Source organism: Anopheles moucheti, chromosome 3, assembly GCF_943734755.1.
Source record: "Anopheles moucheti chromosome 3, idAnoMoucSN_F20_07, whole genome shotgun sequence".
NCBI lineage: Eukaryota > Metazoa > Arthropoda > Insecta > Diptera > Culicidae > Anopheles > Anopheles moucheti.
Genome location: NC_069141.1, coordinates 45379559 through 45393937, shown reverse-complemented (window position 1 = coordinate 45393937; position 14379 = coordinate 45379559). Strand labels below are relative to the sequence as shown.

Here is a 14379-nt window from a genome sequence, read left to right as displayed (position 1 = left end):
AGAAGTTCAACAAGGTCAGGAGGTTGTGTTTTTGCATAAAACAGTAACATTATGCTTTGCCACAGTATAGGCACTGTTTGTATTATTTCTCGTTTCATCTGTCACTCTTCTTCTGGAGTTCGAGTTTTGAGCATCTTTTTCGGTGAATCTTTCGTTTTAACTAAAATCATGATACCTAAAACTTATATCAGATTAAGTGATGAAAAGTCCATATGTTCACCGGCAATCGGACTTGGTACGTACTTAATAACGGGTGCAGACGGGAAGGAAGCCATCAAGACAGCTATCGATTTGGGTTACCGGATGTTCGATACGGCTGTAGCTTATGGGAATGAAGCCATCGTTGGCGAAGCGATACGTGATAAAGTGCGCGAAGCCAAACACATGACACGTGAAGATTTTTTCGTCATCTCCAAATTGTGTGGAACGCGTCACCGGATGGATATGGTTGAAAAGTGCTGCCAAAAGTCGGTGGAATGCATGGGGTTGGATTATGTGGATCTCTACTTGATGCACACACCTGTTGCGCTGAAACATGGTGCGAAAATTTCGACTGAGGGGACAGTGTTGAATAATATCGTGGATGATAGTATCAATCCAACAGAAGCGTGGCTTGGGTTAGAAAAATGTTATCAGGAAGGAATTTGTCGATCAATAGGAGTCTCCAACTTCAACGAACATCAGCTCAACTCTCTCTTACTGGAGGGATCTATTGTGCCGGCAGTGAATCAGATTGAATGTTCGGTCGGTTTCAACCAAAAATCGTTACGACAATTTTGCCAACAGCACCAAATTCTTGTAATGGGATACGCTCCGCTAGGAAAGCAGAAGCTTCCGTTCCTAACCAACGGAATTGTGAAACAAATTGCCTTGTCGACTGGCAAAACTCCTGCACAAATCGCATTGCGATATCTCGTAAGTAATATTTTTGCTATTGTTTAAAAATTCTGATGCATTTCAGCCGTTTAATGAATTTTCATTATTTTAGATTGAGGGCGGAGTGGTTCCGATAGTAAAATCCAAAGAACTATCACGACAGCAAGAGAATTTGGATGTTTTTGATTTTAGTCTCACCGATCAACAGATAGAAGATTTGGATGCCATAACAGGGAAGCAACGTGCCTGCGAGATGCGTTTTTTAGCTGGAGCTAAACATTTCCCTTTTATCGAAACAGTTTAGCACATTTAAGATGAAGCTCTGTTGAAGCATGAAGCATGAAAGGTTCTGAAGTCACTCACTCATATAAGTAATTAAAATATAAAATAAATACACTCGGTAACAGCATTTCGGACGATTGATTTGAAACAATTTTCCAACAAAGAACAACAATAACTTTCAACTGTCAAAACCATGTCAGTGGAAAGTGGAACAATTGTTGTGCATTGTTGTAGCTGAAGAAGCCTCGCAATGAAATCAAATGGGGCGAACGCAAAAGGTACACCTAATCTTCTGATGAGTTCACTCTGGTTGCTGCTTCACACCGTCTTCACCTGGGTGGAGCATTTATTTCGCTTACTACGACGTTGCCGGAAAGCCATCTATCATATCGGTCTACCAGGAACAGCCGTAGAAACTTATCGTATAAAACAATCCCAACAGTACGTGAAATCACAGCTCCAGACGGTATCAAAAATTCCAACCCACCTTGTGGTGCTGCTGGGGCTTGAGCGTCCAGATTATCAACGCCTATCGCAGTTTATTCACTGGTCGTATGCAGCCGGTATTGCGTACATTAGTTTCTATGATCATAATGGTATGTTTGTGTTGTTGTCAGGTGTACATCACAGAACAAGTCCCTAGTATGCTAGTTTGTAACATAATTTTCTTTGTTGTTTTAGGTACTATTAAGCGTAATCATGAGCAAATCAAACGCTGTGTGGATGAAACACCATTAGCAGATAAACATAATATCCGATGGTCGGATCAAAATCACGACTCGATTGATATGGACAGGGGGCCTGCAAATCGGAAATGCACGTTTGTTAGCTTCCTTTCGCCCGAGGACGGTAAACAGGGATTGGTAAGACTGAGCCGCGCGATTGGTGAATCAGTCCTGCGTCGTGATCTGTTTCCGTCAGATTTAAGCATCGAATTTTTGGACAATCGATTGCAATCTTCTTCTGGTTATGTGCCCGATCCGGATTTGGCCGTTTACTTCGGTGAAGTTTGTTCCGCGTATGGCCTATTGCCGTGGCAGATAAGATTGACGGAGTTTCTGCGACTTGAGTGGCGCCTGAAGGACAGTAACGAATATCATTTTGTCGATTGTTTGCTTCGGTTTGCGAAGTGTGAACAGCGTTTGGGATCGTAAAGCATGTCATTACAAGCATGTCGATACCATTACAGCTGATCGGTAGAGTACACCCGGGGTAAGGTGGACTTTCACTGTTTGGAGAAGGAAATGTCTTCAAACTTATGTGAATGGTAGTACACGTTCAGATGCCAATAGATTTAAGAAAAACGATCTGTACGTTCTTTATGAATAAAAAAAACATTTCAGCTCATGAAGTGAAGAAGATAAAATTGTACCAATTGAATTGTTTAGCGCGGTAAACTGTCAAACACAGATAACGAATTGTTTACAAACAAGCGTTTTCCGCTGTACAATTTAAGGCTCTGTTTATAATGTTTCATTCAAATGTATATTGTGTGAATTTGGATGCATTTGCTTGTTTTCGTTGATTTTTACACTGCAATTATGTGTTTTATTTTAAATTGTGATCTTACCTTTAGAATTACATGAATATAATGGTGCTATACATGATCGACAATTAGTCTAAACAGAGATACCTATTTGACGTGCACTGGATGAGCGCAGATGATTTGCTGGCCAGAAATGTACTTGTTGACATTCCATCTCATTTCGCTTTGGATTGCATCCATAGCAATGAATCAGTTTTCTCTGTGCAAATAAGTGTGTTTGTCAAGATCCTCTGTACGATAATAAGCACTGGCTCTAAATAATCAGACTGCTGCAGCAGTATCTTCTGCATGAGTCAAAGTTTAGACATGCACTAGTTGAAAATGTTAATATCGCTACGCATCAGTGATTCAAACAGTTTTGAGCTATGATTTGCATCTTGTGATTGATTTGTGCTATTTGCGCTACTTGCCGTGGAACTGAACGCATCACTACAGTATGTTGGTCAACAAGATAACATGCGAAACCCTTTGTGTATTAGATTAGCATCGTTCGCTCTGTAAGTGCTTTGTTTCCTTTTCAGAACAGCTGTTCCTGCAAACCGAATCGCTCCATAAAGCTTTAGTTTTGCCGCTGCTGCTCATTGATTTGGACTTTATGATTCGTTTTTGAAGCGCAAAGTTCTATTTCGAGTATCGTATTCGTCGAAGTGCACAACCAACCCAGTGGGCAGAATGATTGCACAAAATAATGCACGTAGCACCAACAATGATCCCGTAGAATCATCTGAATCGTACCCAATTACGGGAGGATCGAATGGGGCAGGAACGTCTCGATTGTTTAGACAGTTTGGTAGCTTGTTTTCGTCACCAGCGGCAACGACTGATCCGGCCGGATATGTGGAGTTCGGTAGCATTTCCGATCCTTCGTCCAGTTCGGGGCGCACGCTGGGAACGTTTGCTGGCGTGTTTTGTCCCGTCGCACTGTCCATGTTTAGTGCGCTGGTATTTATTCGAGTTGGTAAGCGGTGCTATATTTGTTCGCATCCTATACTAAACCAATGAGATAATGTTCGCTTGTGGATAATAACGTTGAGCCATATGATTCGTTCGCAGGTTTCATCGTGGGCAATGCTGGCCTCTATGTTACGCTTTTGCAGTTTATCATCGCTTACGTCATTTTGCTTTTTACCGTTTCCTCCGTATGTGCGATTTCGACAAACGGCGCCGTTGAGGGTGGTGGTGTGTACTGTAAGTATACGCCCACGCTAATAGCGCGATTCGTAAAAGAATGTGTAGTCAATGTATTTTTTGTATTTTTTAGTTATGATAAGTCGAACACTTGGACCAGAGTTTGGCGGCTCTATTGGAACACTGTTCTTTCTGGCGAACGTAGTAGGCTGTGGATTGGCCATATCTGGATGTGCGGAAGGCATTATACAAAATTTCGGCCCTTCGGATGGTGCCGGCAGTGGCACCATTCCTGACGGTCGTTGGTGGCGCTTTTTGTACTGCAGTTCACTCAACACCCTGATGCTGATTGTCGTGTTAATTGGCGCGGAAATGTTCGCCAAAACTTCCATGCTGATTTTGGGCGTTGTGGTTATTTGTTTGCTATCAACATACGTTAGCTTTCTTACTCAGGGCCCGAAGGAAGTAAACATACCCCACGAGAATAATTTGGTGAATTTCACTTCGGCCAGCTACACTGGTCTGCTGGCGGACACATTGTGGTCCAATCTGCATTCAAACTATACGAAAGATTATACCTCGAACGGAAACCAGGTGAATTTTGCCGTTGTATTCGGTGTGCTGTTCTCGGGTGTTACAGGCATAATGGCCGGAGCAAATATGTCGGGAGAGTTGAAAAATCCCTCGAAAAGCATTCCAGCCGGTACGCTGTCCGCGGTGCTGTTTACTTTCCTGTGCTACATGGCATTGTCCATACTGATAGCGGCCACCACTACGAGCACGTTATTGCAGAACAATTTCCTATTTTTGGGCCCAATCAATATATGGCCAACATTTGTAACGATCGGAATTTTGACGGCAACGTTTTCCACTGGCCTTAGCAATCTGATTGGCGCCAGCCGCGTCATGGAAGCGCTTGCAAAGGATCGAGTCTTTGGGCCACTGATGAGCTTCGTGATCAAAGGAACGTACAAGAATAATCCGATCGCCGCCGTTATTGCTAGCTGGATGCTGGTGGAAACGATCTTGCTGATCGGTTCACTTAACACGATCGCACAGATCAATTCGGTGTTGTTTATGCTTTCCTATCTCGCGACCAATTTGGCGTGCTTAGGCATTGAGATTACGGGAGCACCCAATTTCCGTCCAACGTACAAGTATTTTTCGTGGCATACCGCATTAATCGGTCTGCTCGGGACCGCAATCATGATGTTTGTGATAAACTCGATCTATGCATTGTCTAGTATTATATTATGTCTGTTCCTCGTGATTGCGCTTCATCTGTTTTCCCCAGCATGTCAAGGTGCACAGTGGGGATCCATTTCGCAAGCGCTGATGTTCCATCAGGTGCGCAAATATCTGCTGATGTTAGATTCGCGAAAAGATCACGTAAAGTTTTGGCGCCCACAAATGTTGCTTCTTGTGGCCAGCCCACGGTCCTGCTGTCCTCTGATTCATTTCGTAAACGACATGAAGAAGGGCGGTACGTATGTGATCGGCCACGTGAAGGTAGGCGAATTTGCGGATAATGATTCGTCGAATGATCCCACGATAGAGGAATACGCACAGTGGCTTTCGCTGTTAGATCATCTGAAAGTGAAGGCATTTGTGGAGTTAACGTTATCGAAAAGCGTGCGGGAAGGAATACAACATCTGATACGAATCTCCGGCATGGGAGCAATGAAACCCAACACTACCATTCTCGGTTTTTACGATGAAGAACAGTCGAAAGACTTTTTTGAGTAGTAAGTCCCCCAAAACCATACCGATTGCCTGCCTGCTGGGAATTCGAATAGAGCCAAGGTTTAATCCATTATTCTCCTTGCAGTGAGGATTCACCGTACAAAACGAACGAGTTTGATGGCAATGGAGTTAAGCTGTTCCCGTATCGCAAGAGCGGCGAATCTAAATCACTCGGAGTGGTCGAATACGTACGCATCATTGACGATGTGTTAAGGATGCGGAAGAATTTGTGCCTGTGTCGTCATTTTCATCGACTGGACAAGCAAATGATTGCGCGCAATAATCACATCCGTTACATTGATGTATGGCCGGTGAACATTTTCGAGCCGAAGAATGAGGATCCGTTCGATGTGGTGTCACAATTTATGATGCAGTTGGCGTGTATCATTAAAATGTTACCTATTTGGAAGAAGCTCGAACTACGTGTGTTCCTCTGCGAATCGGAAACCGTGTCGGAGAATAGGTAATCTTTCTACAATATGAACCGGTATGTGAAGAGCATTAACCGTATAATTTCTTTTTCCAGTGCTGCTTTTGAACGTCCTGCAGAACATAGGCTTGATCAACGGTTGAAGCTGTTGAGAATTTCAGCATCGATCCATAAGGTAAGTACCGGTAATAGGTTTCCATTTTACGGGTTAATGTGGCGGATTCGATGTGATCGTTTACAGATTCCCGAATGGAACAAAGACATTGATTTTGCGAAACATCGGAATATTCTCAAACAGTTTACGGGTAACAGTGATAGTAACCAAATGATGGCAGAAGAAAACATCAATCGCTCGAAATTGTATATGCAGAGGTAAATTTTAATGTTTTCTTCCCTGTTTGAAAAGTGTCTAAAATGTTGATGTGTTCATTGTTGTTTAAAACCTCTCCAGAATCAATCAGATTATTCGAGATCGATCCAATGCAACGGCTGTGACATTCATGTATCTTCCAACGCCCCCAGCTACATCATCCGTTGACTACAAAGAAAAGTGTCACCATTATCTCGATCTACTAACAGAGCTTACGTTCGATCTTCCACCCACTATATTGGTGCATGGTATTGATGCAGTGACATCAACCACTCTGTAGGAATAATGGGAAAGGTTCGAGTCCACCTCCTCGTCATATAGAGATTGATCTGTTCAACTATATGTTTTGTTTTCTATAAATGTCGCTAAGAGTGCACATTGCAAGAAAGATAAAGAACACAATTATTAGACGTAAAAACTGATTTGATGAGGAAAGCAATTTTTAGGTGTAATTATAAAACTAACCTTATGCATACATTCAGCAGATAGATATATGATAAGCTTTGAAGTATACAACAATACGCAGAGCAATTCCATGTTTATTTTTGTAATTGAGTTAAATTATTTTAAAATAATTATTTCTATAGCATTAGAAACGCACCTATGGCACATGAAAGTGTAATAAAACTGTCCACTGATAGTAGGTATAGTAGATTGTCTGTGTTCTTTAGTACATCTCATATCCGTTTATATCTATCCATTATGTTGGAAAAGTTTACAGACATTTATTTGAAAAAAAGAATAATGTTAGAAAAAGCGAAGATTTTCAATTGTGGAAAATGGAAACAGAAATAAAGATGTTTATAAATGTATTTTACTAAAACACAATTGTCGTTTTATATACATTTTTACTTTACTAGAAACAAACCAAAAAATGATTGATGTTGTATTTGCTAAGTTGAGGCTATGAACCTTAAAAAATTGTAATGAGCATAGAAATTGTTTGGGTAAATGAATTGAATGGTAAATGAGAAAGATATATTAGTTTTATTTTCGTTCGTCGTACTGACTCTGTGCTTGTTTTTTCGTTTTTTCGGCCTGGCCGAATCGACTTATTTTACCACGTAGCCGGATAGTCTGTCCTTGCTACAGGGGATTGGTCCGGGGATGGGATTTCAGTCTGGTCCGTTTGTGGTAAGTCCGGCTCCGCTACAATCATGCCACCGGTCCGCCCCTTGGGTGATTTCAATACAAAACAAAGTTACACCGCGGCTGAAAATATACACATGGAAGGTGGTAGTTTTTCGGCTGCAGGCCGATCGAACCGTTTTCGAACGAATAACTCTGTGCGAGCGTTTACGTTGCGCATGTATTTATGTAGCCGTTCTGATCGTTTCTTCCGAATGAAGAGTGTGTGTTTACCAGCTAAAAATGCACAAATCTTTAAGTTTTTCGCTCATCCATTGAACAATAGTAGACACACGTACCAAGTTCTTCCATTTCCCGCATTTGTTCCGGCGTGTAATGGCGATACCGACAAAATACTCCAAATGTGCATTCGCTGCCGTCTTTCAACGAACGGCATGGAGGTTTATGTTTGGCTTCCATAAGAATTTGCTCTATATCTGTGGAGAATGATAAAGATATCAAATCTCATACGACACACGAAAGCAATGTACGACCATACCTTTAAATTGCTGATAGTATTCTGCCTTGGCTCGAAGATGCGGGAGACCTACATTGTGTTGTTTGATGATGCTGTAATCGTTTTGTATTCTTTTGTCACAGTAATCACAGAAGTATTTTCGCCCCATGACAAACGTTTCGATTATACTAACATATATCGGCTTATCACTCAAGCAAGCCTTCCTATCAAACAACAATTTCTGATTTAATTATTGGGAGTTTTTTTGTCATGAGTTGTTTATGTTGCTTTCTAGAATCATTACGGGTAAAAGAGACAGACGGCTAGAATGCTATTTCATGTGTCATTTTCCGATGCTGTCAGTATGATGTAAACAAAACACACGCGCTGGCTGGCTAGTTTCGAGTGGCTCGTGAAGATTTGTGTAGCCGCACTAGTTTACGGCGATGGAAAATATCAATCGAACTGTGCTTGCTGGCGATATAATTGCCGAACCGATGGAAATGATAAAAAACAACAAAAAAGTCATCCTTGGCCCAGGGTTACGCATGGAAAGGGATACCGTACGGGCTAGCAAGTGCGGACAGCTGAAGATGAAGGCTTCCAACACATTCTGGATTGATGCCTACCAGAGACGATACGTGCCGACCCGCGGAGAGCTGGTCATTGGTGTTGTGATGGCCAAAGCGGGTGATATATTCCGTGTAGATATTGGCAGTTGCGAGACAGCCTCTTTGTCGTACATGGCTTTCGAAGGAGCTACAAAGAAAAACCGACCGGACGTGAATGTTGGCGATATTGTTTATGCCCGTTTGCTGATTGCGCATACCGACGTCGAACCGGAGCTAGTATGCGTAGACTCTCATGGCAAGAAAGGCAAATTGGGCGTACTACACGAAGGATTTATGATATGTTGCAGCCTGAATCTGATCCGCAAGATATTGAACCCGAAATGCACTTTCCTGACTCTACTGGCGAAGGAGCTACCCTTCGAAATAGCCGCTGGCATGAACGGACGCATCTGGATTCGGGGGAGAACGATAAAAGAAACTATCGGTGTAGGAAACGCTATTTTGGCTTTGGAATATTTACCGAACGATCGCGTACAAGAGCTTTGTGACGTTATAGGAGCATACGTATCTGGTTTTATCAAATAAAGGCAGTGGAAATAAATGTATGATTGTTTTCGTGATTGTAACGCATTGTAGCGTCTTGTTTTCTGCAATTACAGCAAATATTTCAAAAACATTCCAATATTTCAAATGAAAGAAGCCGGTCGCATGCCGGGTGCATGTAATCAGCTTGAAATTCACATTTGACGTGTTATTTCACTGACAGCAAGGTGTTTATAGAGCAGGTGTGTTACAACTACCAAAAAGTACAAATTAAAAAAAAAGCTGGCACACGCTGCAGCTTGTCATCAGCTGAGCGAGGATTGTGTACACGCATAACTGTGTTGTCCGTTCAAAAGAAGTGCTAAAACAGATTGGACAAAAAGCGAAATCGTTTCGTGGATCGGATTTATTTATTGCATAATAACTATTTGACTATACATTACGCTCCTGCAATGTGTGAACCAATAATGTCGAATGGTAAGCGAAATGACTTGAAATACTGAGAGTTTAGTAATGCACCGCAACAATAGTAAGCAAATTGGGGCTCATGTTCATATACATTTTAGGTACCAGTAGTGGCCGGACGATGCGCAATATAGAAGAAATAGAAATACCTGTTCCATGGGGTGTCGTTGCAGGTAAGGGTTAAGTGGGAGAAAGAGAGTGTGAGCGAAAAACTGCGGCATTTATGCCCAAGATCAAAGTTTGTACAAGATATGCGTGTTCATGCTTGACGTAATCGTTCCATAGTTTCGTCACGCTTTGGATGAATGGTGTTGTGGTGCCGTCGGCGTGTGGCGGTTAAGCCCGCCTGCCGATTCACCGTGATAAGCTAAGCACCCATATGATAATACATTCTATGATGCCCGTAGAGCACACATTCGTTAAACGCTTTTGAACAAATTCATACTACTACTGTGCTGGGCGATTCTAAGCTTATTTGCAAAACAAATGATCTAATTCTAATTCTAGTAAAATTGCTTAACGCTGTTGCGAACAGAGGGAAGGTTAAATGTTCTTAATGGGCTTTGCTCATTCGGTGTAAAGCTGCAATCAATATAATGCAAACATTTGAGAATGTCTTCGAGAAAAGGTTTTAATTTTCTGCCTAACCACTTTCTAGGTAAATGGTGGGGTTCCCGAGTAAAACAACCCGTACTGGCGCTTCATGGCTGGCAGGATAATGCCGGTACGTTCGATCGGCTTTGCCCTTTACTACCTCCAGAGATACCGATTTTGGCCATCGATCTGCCAGGCCATGGAAAATCATCGCATTACCCGAAAGGGATGCATTATTTCATTTTCTGGGATGGAATCACACTCATCCGGCGCATAGTCAAATATCATGGATGGACAAAGCTAACTCTGCTGGGACATTCGTTGGGTGGTGCATTGAGCTTCATGTATGCAGCCAGCTTCCCGGATGAGGTAGACCGATTCATCAGCATCGATATTGCCGGGCCAACTGTTCGAGATCATCATAAGACGGCTGCCAGTACGGGTGATTGTATCGACAAGTTTCTACATTACGAAACGTTACCGGAATCGAAAATGCCCTGCTACGGGTACGAAGAAATGATCGATCTCGTTTTAGCGGCTTACGACGGGTCGGTAGACTATGATTCTGTCGAAGTACTGATGCGACGAGGGATGGCTCTAGCACCGGCACATTTCAACAAAGAAGGGTATCACTTTGCCAGGGATCTTAGACTAAAAGTGGCCCTTTTGGGTATGTTTTCGATGGAACAGGTGCTAGCATATGCGGAACGCATAACGTGTAAAGTATTAAATATACGCGCCGATCCGGGTATGCAGTTTGATAATCCTGAAGTGTACGCTAACGTGATGGAAGTGTTGAAGCGCACGGCTTCGAAAGTAGTGTATCATGAAATTCCCGGTTCGCATCATTTGCATCTGGTAACGCCCGATAGAGTATCGGAGCAAATAAGTGAATTTCTGTTACAATAAATTTATAGAACTGGTGGATGCAATAGGTTACAATTGTTATTAAGCCACACAACACAAAAAAAACGAGCACATACACATACATCAATCTCCGCTTTTCAATCATTCAAGGAATAGACTTTCGTTTAGATAATAGAGTCGTTTTGAACGATAGCTTCAACATACTCCTAGATAGTTTAGTAATTTTATTTCATTCCCAGCACAGTTAATTATGTTAAGCTTTCAGCTATTATATGACTTGGAGTAGAGGGTGATAGGAATGATTATGCTTACGGAAGGAATGTTTAAGAAACATTTTTGGTAGCGTAAGAAATAAAAGATAAGTTATATTTCGATTGTTTGATTCCACTTTCCATTCCTGGTGCTAGTTTGTTTGAAAAACCACGTAAAATAAAATCAAAGATGACAATAAACAATTTATGGATTATATTTTGTATTTTTTCGGAAAACAATTTTACTAAACATACGTCGGTCCGTAAATTTTTTTGGTACTGCATGGAATGAGAGATGTTTCTTTTAGATAACTTCCAATCGCCTTCTGAAGAATTGCTTCCAGTGGACTAAATGTAGCACGGGATCGCAGTCTTGCTTTAGAAATTTCCAACGATTTCAACAGCTCGTAATTTCTCTGCCTTGCTGTTTCTAACAAGAAATTGGTCGATTCCGCTTTGTTAGAGTAATTTTTTTTATTGATTTTCATCTCACTAGCATCGAGGGTACTTTCTCGTTTCTCGCTTTAAAAATTAAATTATCACATCATGAATTAATAGAAAAAAGCGCACACGGGCCTGCTGTACGTATGTTCAAGTGTTGCGTAACTTACACTGCTTCAAGCTTCTCCTGTAACTCTAACTCCAGTGCGGCATATCTATCATTTATATCACCGATAAAGTCTAAATCCTTTACCATGATTGTAAAGCAGAATTTCTTTGTGCAAATAAAGACTTTGTATGCCCTAAACCCTTGTATCGATCACAATGTTGTTGTGGTGTTGAATATTGAAACAGTTGCCATGGCAATGGAAACATACATGGCGTGTGGTGTTTAGTTTGGTTGTGTTCGGGTGTCAAAAAGAAGTTTTCCGAACGTATTTGAAAATGTTGGTAAAATTAGGCCGAACAAATAGTACAGCTGATAATGCTTTGGTTAGCACATAAGTCCGGTGACAGTTCTAACCTTGGCTTTAACAATCCCGTTTCATGTTGTACTGACCGGTTTTAAGCATTTTGTAACTCAAGTCACAAAGAGCCAGCCTCCCGATGAGCCATCCTGAGCGAGATGAGTATCCATGAGTGAAATCAAAGTTAAACTTTTTTCGCTTTTGTCTAATTTCAATAAAGCACGTTGTCGGTTCTGATGATTAAATGATCTTTTAAGTTATTATTATCAGTTCAATAAAATAAAATTCAACTAAAGCCCAACCTACTTTTCAATTGAGTTCAATTAATATTAGTTTCGTGTTTCTGTAGTCTTTAGCGCAATATTTGTAGTTAGTGATGGTGATCATGTAGAAGATTTATTTATCGCTTTTAATTTAACTACAGCACGAAAAAATCCCTGATTACAGAGAGTCAATTCAATATTTTCTTAATTTTAGTTAAATCTATTTTCATTTGTATGCGATTATAGTCAGTTTTTGTTTCTACAGCTGCTGCTAGGATGTAGATTTCCAACCATCCAACTGAATCCAATCACTCTAGTGCTTTGGCTACGGTTAACATCAGATGATCCTGTCCGGGTAGGTTGTATAGTTAATCATTACTATATTTTTTTGGAGTTACTGATCATGCAAATAGTATATGCAGTAGAACTTCTAAAGACATTCTGAAACTAGTTAAGCATGGGATGTTGTTTTCTCATATGTTTAAAGGCATGAAAAGCATACCTGATCGAGTGAATAACGACTATGAGACAAATGATGTTGCTCATTCATTTATTATAGCACCACCATGACAATTTAATCTCAACGGTCAGGATTAAATTAACTCATTTCGCCCCTGGGGTGCGAAATCTTCGAATCGAAATGGTATGTAACTTTGTAATTGTTTCAGAAATGATCCAAATCGGGGACTAGAACATTATTTTTATTTAGACAACTTCAGAACTTGAGATATATAGAGATAAAAAAAAATTTTTTTCTTACAAATTTTTAGTTTTTAGTTTATATTGAAAGTTATTCAAAAATATTTTTTAACGCTTCTATATAATCATATTATATACAACTTATCATACATATCATATACATATCATATCATATAAGGTTTAATACATATAGAATCCTATATAGAATCTTTGCACACTACAAACCACTGCATAAACGACGAAATGGTTCTGGCACTGAAGATACGCTTAAATTATCTCTGATATTATATTTCTGCATTGTAATGTAATGTATTGTGAGAGTAAATTTTCATAACTTTATTATTTTATCAAGTTGATAATCTACTTGTTTTGAGCATGGTGTCGGTGTAGAACGGATTATTTCACAGTCCATGGAATGACGAATTTCCCGCATAACGAATACAACACATTACCGAATTAAACTTGTTTTAAGAGAATTGATGATACATAGTTAAATTCTTTATTTCTGCTAAGCGCTTTGGGCAAGTTAAACAGAATTGTGTTATTGTTTTTTTTTTAAATTATTTATGTTACTAGTACAAAAATATGGCAAATGATAGAAAAAATCTATAACAGTGTTAACACACTATTATATCATTTTGGTGCTAGATCATCGTGCATGAATATTTTAAATTCCGTTGCTGAAAAATGAATAGCTTGATACAACTAAGGCCAATATGGGAGAGGGTACATTTTGTTCTAGAATAAGCCCATCGAGGATCGGCGGTCTCTGAGCAAACTAAAACCATAAAAGGTAAACAATGCCACATCCGACGTCAGTAACCCCCGGCATGAAGCTACCGTGCCCCTGTAACGGCACCGGTTACCTGGCTACAGGCAATCCAGATGTAGTCAAATACTGGCCGTTTCGCTGGTCTTGGTTTCGCTCTTCATACACGTCACCGGAGCAAGTGTTTTCTTCAGCCTTGCTACATGGTTGGTTGTGCGTGTGAGACGTTCTTTGATCACCACATCATCATGACAAGATCGTCTCCGATGTGGACAAAAGTGGATTGGATGTAGCAACAAGATTGGACCTAATGTTGCCAATGGTTGTACCGCGCTGGAATGTATATCATGTCGTTTCGAAAAACCACGTTTCGGTAGTGTTTTCTTTTGCCTTCAATCAACACAGACGTAAATGGTGTATTGTGTTGCTACCCTGTGGTCTTACCATAGGCTGCTACTACCCCTTCCAACGACAGCTGTGTGGAGGTG

General features: G+C 40.7%; 7 protein-coding genes across 7 annotated transcripts; 5 read left to right on the top strand and 2 right to left on the bottom strand.

The window, feature by feature from the left end:
* Nucleotides 1-168: 168 nt before the first annotated feature.
* Nucleotides 169-1231, top strand: LOC128304070 (dihydrodiol dehydrogenase 3-like). Its single transcript, XM_053041198.1, has 2 exons — nucleotides 169-915; nucleotides 989-1231. The coding sequence occupies exons 1-2, from the start codon at nucleotides 169-171 to the stop codon at nucleotides 1178-1180; spliced, it is 939 nt and encodes a 312-aa protein (XP_052897158.1). The 3' UTR covers nucleotides 1181-1231.
* Nucleotides 1232-1408: 177 nt separating this feature from the next.
* Nucleotides 1409-2487, top strand: LOC128304433 (dehydrodolichyl diphosphate synthase complex subunit Nus1-like). Its single transcript, XM_053041622.1, has 2 exons — nucleotides 1409-1754; nucleotides 1840-2487. The coding sequence occupies exons 1-2, from the start codon at nucleotides 1409-1411 to the stop codon at nucleotides 2310-2312; spliced, it is 819 nt and encodes a 272-aa protein (XP_052897582.1). The 3' UTR covers nucleotides 2313-2487.
* Nucleotides 2488-2915: 428 nt separating this feature from the next.
* On the top strand, nucleotides 2916-7167 carry LOC128301530 (solute carrier family 12 member 9). Its single transcript, XM_053038072.1, has 8 exons — nucleotides 2916-3138; nucleotides 3226-3662; nucleotides 3758-3892; nucleotides 3966-5577; nucleotides 5661-6038; nucleotides 6102-6180; nucleotides 6247-6377; nucleotides 6457-7167. The coding sequence occupies exons 2-8, from the start codon at nucleotides 3377-3379 to the stop codon at nucleotides 6653-6655; spliced, it is 2820 nt and encodes a 939-aa protein (XP_052894032.1). The 5' UTR covers nucleotides 2916-3138; nucleotides 3226-3376; the 3' UTR covers nucleotides 6656-7167.
* Nucleotides 7168-7273: 106 nt separating this feature from the next.
* On the bottom strand, nucleotides 7274-8242 carry LOC128304534 (zinc finger matrin-type protein 5). Its single transcript, XM_053041727.1, has 3 exons — nucleotides 8003-8242; nucleotides 7803-7940; nucleotides 7274-7740 (listed from the first exon to the last, which is right to left on the bottom strand). Exons 1-3 carry the CDS (start codon nucleotides 8127-8129, stop codon nucleotides 7577-7579), a joined length of 429 nt encoding a protein of 142 aa, XP_052897687.1. The 5' UTR covers nucleotides 8130-8242; the 3' UTR covers nucleotides 7274-7576.
* Nucleotides 8243-8349: 107 nt separating this feature from the next.
* On the top strand, nucleotides 8350-9120 carry LOC128304261 (exosome complex component RRP40). Its single transcript, XM_053041421.1, has one exon. It carries the CDS (start codon nucleotides 8407-8409, stop codon nucleotides 9115-9117), a length of 711 nt encoding a protein of 236 aa, XP_052897381.1. The 5' UTR covers nucleotides 8350-8406; the 3' UTR covers nucleotides 9118-9120.
* Nucleotides 9121-9432: 312 nt separating this feature from the next.
* Nucleotides 9433-11399, top strand: LOC128303434 (probable serine hydrolase). Its single transcript, XM_053040380.1, has 3 exons — nucleotides 9433-9552; nucleotides 9642-9713; nucleotides 10199-11399. The coding sequence occupies exons 1-3, from the start codon at nucleotides 9528-9530 to the stop codon at nucleotides 11041-11043; spliced, it is 942 nt and encodes a 313-aa protein (XP_052896340.1). The 5' UTR covers nucleotides 9433-9527; the 3' UTR covers nucleotides 11044-11399.
* Nucleotides 11400-11497: 98 nt separating this feature from the next.
* Nucleotides 11498-11949, bottom strand: LOC128304862 (uncharacterized). Its single transcript, XM_053042101.1, has 2 exons — nucleotides 11864-11949; nucleotides 11498-11774 (listed from the first exon to the last, which is right to left on the bottom strand). The coding sequence occupies exons 1-2, from the start codon at nucleotides 11947-11949 to the stop codon at nucleotides 11498-11500; spliced, it is 363 nt and encodes a 120-aa protein (XP_052898061.1).
* Nucleotides 11950-14379: the final 2430 nt, after the last annotated feature.

Bases quoted from the DNA above. Each gene is read 5' to 3' on its own strand.
- LOC128301530 (XM_053038072.1), top strand. From the start codon at position 3,377: ATGATTGCACAAAATAATGCACGTAGCACCAACAATGATCCCGTAGAA. The intron at 6,039-6,101 runs GTAATCTTTCTA...TTCTTTTTCCAG, and splicing joins GAAACCGTGTCGGAGAATAG to TGCTGCTTTTGAACGTCCTG. The intron at 6,181-6,246 runs GTAAGTACCGGT...GATCGTTTACAG, and splicing joins TTTCAGCATCGATCCATAAG to ATTCCCGAATGGAACAAAGA.
- LOC128303434 (XM_053040380.1), top strand. From the start codon at position 9,528: ATGTGTGAACCAATAATGTCGAATG. The intron at 9,553-9,641 runs GTAAGCGAAATG...TATACATTTTAG, and splicing joins TGAACCAATAATGTCGAATG to GTACCAGTAGTGGCCGGACG. The intron at 9,714-10,198 runs GTAAGGGTTAAG...ACCACTTTCTAG, and splicing joins TCCATGGGGTGTCGTTGCAG to GTAAATGGTGGGGTTCCCGA.
- LOC128304862 (XM_053042101.1), bottom strand. From the start codon at position 11,949: ATGGTAAAGGATTTAGACTTTATCGGTGATATAAATGATAGATATGCC. The intron at 11,775-11,863 runs GTAAGTTACGCA...TAATTTTTAAAG, and splicing joins CAGGAGAAGCTTGAAGCAGT to CGAGAAACGAGAAAGTACCC.
- LOC128304070 (XM_053041198.1), top strand. From the start codon at position 169: ATGATACCTAAAACTTATATCAGATTAAGTGATGAAAAGTCCATATGT. The intron at 916-988 runs GTAAGTAATATT...TCATTATTTTAG, and splicing joins AAATCGCATTGCGATATCTC to ATTGAGGGCGGAGTGGTTCC.
- LOC128304433 (XM_053041622.1), top strand. From the start codon at position 1,409: ATGAAATCAAATGGGGCGAACGCAAAAGGTACACCTAATCTTCTGATG. The intron at 1,755-1,839 runs GTATGTTTGTGT...TTGTTGTTTTAG, and splicing joins TAGTTTCTATGATCATAATG to GTACTATTAAGCGTAATCAT.
- LOC128304534 (XM_053041727.1), bottom strand. From the start codon at position 8,129: ATGGGGCGAAAATACTTCTGTGATTACTGTGACAAAAGAATACAAAAC. The intron at 7,941-8,002 runs GTATGGTCGTAC...CATTCTCCACAG, and splicing joins ATACTATCAGCAATTTAAAG to ATATAGAGCAAATTCTTATG. The intron at 7,741-7,802 runs GTACGTGTGTCT...GTGCATTTTTAG, and splicing joins GCGGGAAATGGAAGAACTTG to CTGGTAAACACACACTCTTC.
- LOC128304261 (XM_053041421.1), top strand. From the start codon at position 8,407: ATGGAAAATATCAATCGAACTGTGCTTGCTGGCGATATAATTGCCGAA.